General features: G+C 33.1%; 1 protein-coding gene across 1 annotated transcript; it reads left to right on the forward strand.

The window, feature by feature from the left end:
• The first annotated feature begins 2,592 nt into the window (after positions 1 to 2,592).
• LOC106312982 (phosphatidate cytidylyltransferase 1) lies at positions 2,593 to 6,040 on the forward strand. Its single transcript, XM_013750697.1, has 12 exons — positions 2,593 to 2,756; positions 2,937 to 3,095; positions 3,549 to 3,799; positions 3,878 to 4,029; positions 4,145 to 4,286; positions 4,486 to 4,642; positions 4,732 to 4,779; positions 4,906 to 4,992; positions 5,122 to 5,250; positions 5,365 to 5,421; positions 5,506 to 5,589; positions 5,675 to 6,040. The coding sequence occupies exons 2-12, from the start codon at positions 3,012 to 3,014 to the stop codon at positions 5,747 to 5,749; spliced, it is 1,266 nt and encodes a 421-aa protein (XP_013606151.1). The 5' UTR covers positions 2,593 to 2,756; positions 2,937 to 3,011; the 3' UTR covers positions 5,750 to 6,040.
• The last annotated feature ends 3,985 nt before the right edge of the window (positions 6,041 to 10,025 follow it).

Here is a 10,025-nt window from a genome sequence, read left to right on the forward strand (position 1 = left end):
TAAAGATTAGTAAAATATTGTTTTATTGTCATATTCAAAGATATTGTAACATTTCACAAATTTAGAAAGTTTTTTAAAAATTAATCTTTTTGCTTCATAGATTTATATTATCGAGTAAATAATTAAACATTTAGTTTTTGTTTAATTTTTAAAATAAACTATATAGTTTAAAATTTTTTTGCATTGGTTTAAGGTAGTAAAGATTAATCATTGTTAGATAATATGATTTTTGTTATTTAAAAAAAAATCTTTATAATTTTAAAAGTTAACATCGACAAATATTTAAATATTTAGCATATGGAGGTATAGTATTACAAAATTAAATTATATCTATTTAATTTATACTATCTATAAATCCAATGGATCATCTATTGTTTAAATCCAATTATTGATACGCCAATAAAAATTTCTGGTATGCCCAAAATTCAAATGATAAGATTAGAGATTAAATGTAACATGACTTTCTAGGAATAGGTCCATTAGGTCTATTTTTTAAAAAAATCACACATGAATAAATGTTGTGACTTCTATTTTAATATATAAGAAGATGGTGCGCTGCTAAAATTAGCTTTAATGTATCTCCTTTTCCTTTTCAAAACCTCACATCATCTCTTGGTGTAAAGTAGGCATGGGCACAAAATCCGGAAACCGAAATCCGAACCGAACTCGAACCGAAAAATCCGACCCGTTATCCGACCCGAAATGTAAAAATATCCGAACGGATCTTGTAGGGTGGTACAAAAAATATCCGAACTCGAAATGTTATTAACTGAACCCAAACGGATAACCCGAAAAATCTGAAATTAATAGTCAATATAAATATTTTGAAATATATATAAGTATTTCAATTATTAAATTCAATATTTGTGGTAATATGATATATAATAATAAATATTAAAATTTTAATAAATGCTTTAAGTACACAATTAGTTATAAATAAGTATTTTATATTTTTCTCATTGAAATAAAAAGTTCACTCTCTATAAGCTATACTTATTGTTTACGAATGATGTTTGTTTTCAAGTTTGATTTAACATTTTATTGTTATTTTATCAATTTTATGTGTGACAGATTAATTTTTATTTAATTTAGATGTTTTTCTTTATGTTTTGCTTCAAAAATTTTGTTTTTTACTTCGGTTATATATGGATCGAACCGATATAATCAGAATCCGTACAATATATGATTACTTTATGGGTTTTAGGACGCAATACAATTTTGAACTGAACCCGGAGTGTTATTATCCGAACCCGACCTGTACTAATAAAATTTTAGTATGGGACCTAGTAGCGCAAACCCGAAAAATCGAAAATCCAAAAAACCCTATCCGAACGCCAACTGGTACCTGAACGCCTAGGCCTGGTGCAAAAGCCATGTGCACGCAATTTTGTATATGATATTTGATCATGTTCAAACTCGTAACTCGATGACGCCTTCTTCTGTGAGTCTGAACAGCCAGCTCCACTTGAATATCCAGACTGATACCAAGTTTAACGCGTGTTAGCTCGATCAAGTTCTTTCTCACGATCTTCTCTTTATCAGTTTTTCATCGTTTCTACAATAGTTGAATTAAATTTAGCGACTTTAAAGGGTTTTGGTTAGATATCACATCGCAAGACGCAAAGACGTTTATCTTTTTCCTCATCATCATCAATTGAAAAAGAACGATCACTTGCCGTCTTAAGATGACTTCATCAAAAGGATTATAATTGGCTAGTAAAAAAAATTTAGTGTGCTTAAAATTTAAAACGTCACCTTTCATCCGTACAACTCATGATGGCCCTGAGTTAGTGAAAAATTCTAAACAATCTCAAATTTTTCTAGTAAATACCAAAACCACCTACTTTTGGCTTGTACGTTTTTCTTTCCCATGCAAACTAATGAACTATAACTCTAGTCTCTAGCAACTGAGTTGTTTAATTTATGTATTTTTTTAACACGTTTAATTTATGTATAGAAAATCATAACAAATCAAACGGTTTTTTATTTACAGAAAACATTGTGGAAGAACAAAGAAATCACTGTATAAATTAAACCATGTAGCAAATCACTTATCACATTTGTGTCCACGAATGAAATTTACCAGTGGCTTTCTTTCAATGAATGGTTGTAGAATAGCAAAAGAGATCCTGGCAGGATTGAGAGAATAACAGCCCAACCAATAATATGGAGTTATAGAGACAGTTGTAGTTTTACCAACCTATATATATGTTTTTTCAAAAAAAACAAAACCTATATATATGTTGAATATAATATGTAATAAAAAAAAAACTAAAAAAGCTTAAAACAGTTAGGACTGATGGAATGGTAGAAGTGGACAGAAGATTACAACTAGGTTTCTTATATAATTTGAAATCTTCTTTTCATTTTCATGGATAAAACTATAGAAAAAGCCAACAAAATAGAATTTTCAGATGTGTGACTAAAACAAAAATAAATTCCAAAACGTAAGAAAATAAATAAAATACTAATTCTTTAGCTTTGTTACGTTCAATAAATAAAATCAAAATGATTTTTTTTTTTGCCTTTGTGTTTACTCTCTCTCTCCGAGAGAAAGGAATAAAAAAAAAAAATCTCTTGCTGATATATTTTCTGCTTGGCTTCGCTTTGCTTTGCTTTTCTCTCCACAATATTCTCTCTTTTTTTTTTTTTAATATTCTATCTTTCGCTTCTCTGCAAATCTCATCGTTCTCGTCGCTGTGTGTGCTTCTCCGATCTTCGCCTATTCAAAACCTTGGGGGGCTCTCGCGAAAGAGGTATTCGCCACACTTCCAATCTCTTCACTCTGTATAGTATTAAGTTATCTCGTGAAAAAAGCCGATTAAATCCTCTCTTGTATTGGAATCTGAGTTTAATCGAACCCTGGTTGCATGCGTTGAACTGTTCCTTAGTTCGTCATCTTCGAATCTGATGGTTATATGTTGTTTTGGTTTAAGCTCTTTGGGAAACAGATGTTCTCCTCTTAGATTCAATTCGGCAAAAAAAATCAAGAAAAATACACAAAAGCCGCTATGGAAGAAGAGAGTAACGTTACCAGCTCCTCCCCTTCAACACCAGTACAAAGGCTTAGGCATCGAAAACGCTCTTCTACTGAGGTTCCTTTCTTTTCCTTTTATTCATTTATAACTAACTAACTGTTGCATATGCTCTTTGAATCTGTTATGACTCGGTTGCATTAGTTAGTTGGAGATCTGTTATATAGGCTGCGGTGTTTAGCTTAGTCACGCTTACTAAGGTCTCTCTCTGCCTACGAGTCCGTTACTCTTTTATACATCTTGTGTTCTTGTAACCTTATGAAAAGTTGCTTCCAATAATAAAGATCTCTCTTTAGTCTGTGGACGTAGCCAGTTCGATGAATCATGTTAAATCAAATCTCTGTGTTGTTTTTATTTATCGCAATTTATTCATCTGTTTCCACTAAATCGCTCTTGCATCCGTTATAGCAATAACACTCATGGTAAATTAGCTCATCAATGCAAAAAAAAAAAGAAAGAAAGTAAAAGTAAGTTTGATGAGTTTTTTTGTCTTGGTTTGTGGTGTTTTGTTAGGTTCTTGATGGGGACAAAGTGAATGCAAGCCCTCTGCTTGTTAATGATCGAAACAAGTACAAATCTTTCATGGTCCGGACTTACTCTACACTATGGATGATTGCGGGTTTCGTCATGGTTGTCTATATGGGGCATCTCTATATCACTGCCATGGTGCTTGTTATCCAGATCTTTATGGCCAAAGAGCTCTTTAATCTTCTCAGGAAAGCACCTGAGGATAAATGTCTCCCCGGGATCAAACAGCTGAACTGGTACAGTTATTAAGACTAATTGCTCAGACGATGTAATAATCTTGTTAACCCGTCTTGCTTTGTTCGTTTTTCCTGCAGGCACTTCTTTTTCACTGCCATGCTTTTCGTGTATGGCCGGATCCTTAGTCAACGGTTAGCTAATACTGTGACTGCTGACCAGTTCCTCTACAGGCTAGTCAGCGGCTTAATCAAATACCATATGGCTATCTGTTACTTCTTGTATATTATAGGTTACTCTCTTGCTCCATCATTTTGTTTTTTTGGTTTTTAATCATCTGCGAAAATGGGTCTTAATCCCTTGCTTATGGAGTCTCTGCTTTAATGTATAATTATAATGAATTGCAGGTTTCATGTGGTTCATTCTAACATTGAAGAAGAAGATGTACAAGTACCAGTTTGGCCAATATGCATGGACCCACATGATTTTGATAGTCGTCTTTACTCAGTCCTCCTTCACTGTTGCCAACATATTCGAAGGAATCTTCTGGTAAGTTTGTAAGAATTTCAGCATATGAGATATTTTGTGTATGTTTGCTATAAAAACACGCATGTATTCTATTTATCGCCAAATATAATCTTTACCATCTTGCTTCCTACACTTTCACATTTTTGCCCCAATCTGGTTTACTTTTTGTTCTTTTGTTTAAAATATAATTGTCTACTCAGTTTCTCCTTTTGAACTGCAGGTTTCTTCTTCCAGCATCTTTAATTATAATCAACGACATCTTTGCTTACATTTTCGGTTTCTTCTTTGGAAGAACACCATTAATAAAGCTATCTCCAAAGAAAACATGGGAGGGATTCATCGGAGCCTCTGTAACAACCATCATCTCTGCATTTGTTGTGAGTATTGGTTACCTCTGGCCCTATTCATTTCATTGTATCTTCACCAAACCTCTGCCTGAATATGTTATGTTCGTGTAATGTTGCAGCTGGCAAATGTTTTGGGTCGTTTCCCATGGTTGACATGCCCGCGTCAGGTTAGTCCTTAAAGAAAGAAAAATTGACACTGATCTTAGTTTTTTGGTCAAAAAAAAAGTAGTTGACACTGATCTTAAACCTGATCTTTGAGGGAGTTTATAGTAAATTTGTGAATCATTCTGCAGGATTTGTCCACTGGCTGGCTACAATGTGATGCTGATCCATTGTTCAAACCTGAACCTTTTACTTTACCCGCGTGGATTCCGGGATGGGTAAGCTTTAGTATAATGTTACATTGCTTACAAGAAACTCAGCCATGTTCTAGAAGACATATTATAACTGTTAACAGTGGTTCAGACTTTGTGGAAACTTTATCAAAACTCTTTACTACACTTTTGCAGTTTCCATGGAAGGAAATGGAGGTCCTCCCTGTTCAGTGGCATGCTTTATGCCTCGGTTTGTTTGCATCAATCATAGCACCTTTCGGAGGGTTTTTCGCCAGCGGGTTTAAAAGAGCATTCAAAATCAAGGTTTGTATTTAACAACAACCAACTTTGATCTAAGCTTCACGTATGAGTTAATATACACATCTAATCTATAATAAAACCTTTGCTTATTGCTTTATCAAAAAACTGTAATCGCAGGACTTTGGTGATAGTATTCCAGGACATGGTGGAATCACTGATAGAATGGACTGCCAGGTAACTCCAATGAAAGGAGAGTAGTGTCTTTTTATTACTCTCATCCTACGTACCCAGACTCAAAACCTTTTACTATTGTCACAGATGGTAATGGCAGTATTTGCTTACATATATCTCCAGTCATTTATCGTCTCCCAAAGCGTTTCGGTTGACAAAATCCTGGACCAGGTAAACCTAACTTGTCTATATACCTGTGGACTTTGTTACGTTTTGCAACGAATCAATTCAATCATGTGATCTCGTTTCATTGTAGATATTGACGAACCTTAGCTTCGAGGAACAACAAGCTCTCTTCACTAGATTAGGGCAAATGATCGGTAACTCATAGTTTCCACTGCCCAAACTTCTCCTCAGATTCTCCAAGAACTCTGGATTCTCCTTTTATCTGTATCAGTTCTAGGGACAATAAATTTGAAATTGGATCAAGATTTGTTTTCTGGCATTGTAAAAATCCTCTTGAAGGTTGTCCAAAGTAGAAGTTCTTTTTTTTTTTAAAAAGGTCTTGTCATTTGATACAAATAGGTTTGAAGGTCTATCTTACTATCTACGTATGTAGTAGCATCGGTGCTTCATTTGTATTTTGTATATGGTTAAAGTTTAAACGAAATCTTTTTTTTTTCTTGGTTCTGTGACTCGATTTGTTCTGAAAGTTGAGTGCATCTAAGGTGATGATTGTTTTTTTAGCTTCTAGATTTTAGTTTTTGATTATGCAGTAGATTTTAATTTTTTTTAAGAATATAAATAATTGATGAAGTCCCTCCATTATTAATTCTAGAACTTTTGCAGCATGAATGATCTCGGAATACCTATATGTAAAAAACATTTCTATTTTGCATATAGCTTCAATATTTATATTTTGTCGCTTTTTATCCAATATTTTTTTGAATCTTTTTCTGCCAAGCTAATAGTGACATGAACATGAGTTCTATTTATTGCACTGGTAAATTCTTCAAACTAAGCTAATAATTTTTGTTGCATTATAATCTTGGATAAAGTTGTGTGAGCTCATCTAGATCAATTTTAAGCAAATGAACTGCCATTTTTTCAAGAACATTCAACATTTTATGGAATTTCCTGCTTGGCGTTTTTTGTGAATGACCAATTATCTTCTCTACATAACTCTGAGTTGCATTTTGGGCACATATGTTAAGAAATATTAGCTTGATATGATCTCATATTTCCACAGCGTATCTCTTGGCCAGATATATTCTCATATTTTCTGTGTATATGTATTGATACTTCTGTAGTTTCATATAGGAAAATGATTATTAGTTACACGAACATTACACTGCTACATTAGCAGTGCTACATGGCTACACATCCGACAAAAGTAATGTATTGTAAACCACACGAAATATATGGTTCACATGACAACATTCCTGAACTATTATGTGTTATGTTGATAACGCCATATACATTTTTCTGATAGCTTAAAAATGCGTCGGATTTCAAACGCAATAACTTCTAATGACGTTTTAAGATATATCACATGTATTTTTTTCATAACGTTTCATTTGAATGCTTTATCTATATATTTATTTTGTTTTTGATCTTTTATATGTGTGTTATGGTCCATTTTTAAAATTTTAGTTGATGGAATTCTTATCATATGTTGTTGAATTCCAGTAATGGCACACATTTTAGTTATCATAATGATGGTTATGGTGTTAGCAATATAACACATAATAGTTCAAGGATGTCGTCACGTGAATCATATAGTTCGGGTAGTTTGATAAATTTTCTTGTCCAGATGTGTATATGGTGGTGTATTGTTCATGTACGTAACAATCATTTTTCGTTTTCTATATTAGCTGGCATAAACAAAAATAATTATGAGAAAAGTTATTTCAACCAAACAAATTTATATTTATATGGATAATAAACCACTAAAATATGTATATCTCTTGTTTCTCAACTAACAACTGATATCACCAATCTTTTGATAAAATGACTGATAATTCCTTTTTAATATTGGTAATACTAAGAAGAAATAAATATAGAATTCTTTTCAAGCAACAAAACTATAAAAAAAAATTGGATTTTTTCTTTTGTTTACAAATTGGATTTTCATTTTTCAAAAATTTGATTGGATAAAAAATAATTTTTGGAAAAACATAAACAAAAAAGGTTCCAAAAACTGGAACAGTCATCTCTAACAGGCCCACGAAACAGGTAATTAGACTTCCAAAATAGTCATGGTTACATTTTGATGTTATGTAACTTAGTATTGTTTATGTTTGGTTAACTAATATCAATTTTTTTTAGGATATAGCGATATTTGATAAGATAATTTTATGAAAATATTAGCTATTTGGAATGATTTACAAACAATAAATATATGTATGATTTTGTAAACAGGATACTGCTGATCGTTTGAATATTAGTTATTTGGTGGACTTGAGCAATGCTAGCTTCTTCCCACCGTTCTCAGATTGGCATTGCTTGTAGGATGGGGTTTGATTGCAGATCTTTTTTTTTGGGTGTAAATGTTGGTTTCACCTCTTTATCAAAAATCCAAGTATTGTAAATAGTTTTTTCCAACGCGAATTGAATCTGAGCCTTGCTGCTATAGGAAGTGTTTCGTTTCATATCGGTTTTAAGATGTTTAAGATTTCACTTAGTTTCAAGAGAAGAAAATACAGTTCTGGATTGGTGATGTTTCCCCTCCTCTTCACCGGCTTAGGGGACAAGTCCGGTAGAGAAAGTTGAGAGCTATTAAGCTCCCATAGTTTTGTTGTCCCGTCGTTTATACCGGTGTCCAAGCTCGCACCTTAAGCGGTCTTTTCTGCTACTTCAGAGAGGTGATATATATTCAGACAGCTGGAGGAAATCATTTCTTGTTTGTTTTGTCTTCTTCGTTCACGTGATTTTGAGTTTCTCCTTGTTTGCCTGTCTCGGCACAATCTCTCATTCGGATCCTTCAGGTTTGTATCGCTATCTCGGTCATGTTCGTTCTAAAGCTGAATGGACACAATTATAGATTATCTTTATTTCTATGTATTTTACATCTTTTTTTCAAGGAACCAATTTTAAAAGTTCTATATCTTAAATTAGATATGCTTCCAACCTAAAATCAACTAGTAATAAGTAGATTGACTCATTTATTTTCTATATTATTTAGAATCTTTTCCAATTATCGATATGGAAGACTTAGTCTATAATACGCTCTTTCGAGATAATGACTATTTAAGTGTCAATTTCAAAATGTTCGGACAAGGATCGATGGACCAATTTTGGACCAGGTCGATGTAGATCAGATTGAACTATATTAATCTTGCTCTGATATCATGTTAAGTTAGATGAGCTTCTAACCTTAAATAAATTGGTAATGAGTAGACTAACCAATGTATTTTATATATCATATAAGATCATTTCCCATTACTGATGTGAGTGACTAATATTATGTTGTGTAAATCTCAACTTTCGTTTTATATCATTTTATAAAACAATATTTAGTTTATGTTTTATATTAAGTGTCGTTTTAATATTTAAGTTTTATTTTATTATACATGTTATTTTATGTTTTCAGTGCACATATTTCATAAATTCTCTAAATATTTTCCTTGTTTTAATTCATTAATTAATAAACCAAACAAAAACGATATTAAATAAAGATAAAACAAAAAATTTGACAATTTTTTTTAGTTCGCGAGTAAAAACTTTAAACTAAACTTAATATGAAACAAATCGAATATTTACATTCTTAGGAAAAAACACGGAATATGTAGAACTAAATGAATGATAAAGTCGGTTTAGTTGTTAAACCAACTGAAAAAGTTGGTATGGTTTAGAACCCTTATTTGAATTTTTTTTCCTCTTCTTCCTGTTTTTCAGCTCCAATCTCATTTCCAATAGCTTTTTTTAAAATTTATACTTCTTCCGTTTTCGCAAAGATAAACTTTTTAATATTTTCACATATATTAAGAAAACACATTAAATTATTATAAATCAATTGATGAATGTCCATAACCGACCCGGTCCATAACCGGCCCATACACTTAGAGAGAAAGACGGTCCAACCCTAGAGAGAGAGAGAGGCGGCCGTGACCTTAGGAGAGAGAGAGAGAGAGGCGGCTTATGCTTTGGAGAAAAGGAAACTCTATTTCTTTTTCCTTGTAATTGTTATCTTTCCATTATTATGTATTAGTAGTTTTCTTAAATCCTAGTTGGTTTAGGTTTTGGATACTTTCCTTTTTACTTATCTTGTAATCCCCTATATAAAGGGAACACTTATTCATTAATGAAAGATAGAAACATTCAGCTCTAAATCTATTGTTTCACAACACGTTATCAGCACGAGTCTCTAAACTCCCAGAGCAAATGAAAAACCCTTAAACCCTAACCTAGCCGGCGACTTTAAACCTAAAACCGACGAACCCTAATCTGCTCCAGCTCGCGTTCCAGCTTGCATCCATCCGATCAGCTCCAGCCCTAAGGCGTTCCTGATCCTAGACGTCCTCAGCTTCCCGTTCGCATCAGAACAGCTCGCATCCGACATCCAGCCAGCTCGCGTTCCCCGATCAGCCAGCTCGCAACCCGATAGGAAGCAACCTGCTCACGTTCCCAATCAGACGCGTCCCGTTCCAGCTCACGCCTCAGCACGC

This window comes from Brassica oleracea, chromosome C9 (genome assembly GCF_000695525.1).
Source record: "Brassica oleracea var. oleracea cultivar TO1000 chromosome C9, BOL, whole genome shotgun sequence".
Taxonomy (NCBI): Eukaryota; Viridiplantae; Streptophyta; class Magnoliopsida; order Brassicales; family Brassicaceae; genus Brassica; species Brassica oleracea.

Bases quoted from the DNA above. Each gene is read 5' to 3' on its own strand.
- LOC106312982 (XM_013750697.1), top strand. From the start codon at position 3,012: ATGGAAGAAGAGAGTAACGTTACCAGCTCCTCCCCTTCAACACCAGTA. The intron at 4,993-5,121 runs GTAAGCTTTAGT...ACACTTTTGCAG, and splicing joins CCGCGTGGATTCCGGGATGG to TTTCCATGGAAGGAAATGGA. The intron at 5,422-5,505 runs GTAACTCCAATG...CTATTGTCACAG, and splicing joins CTGATAGAATGGACTGCCAG to ATGGTAATGGCAGTATTTGC.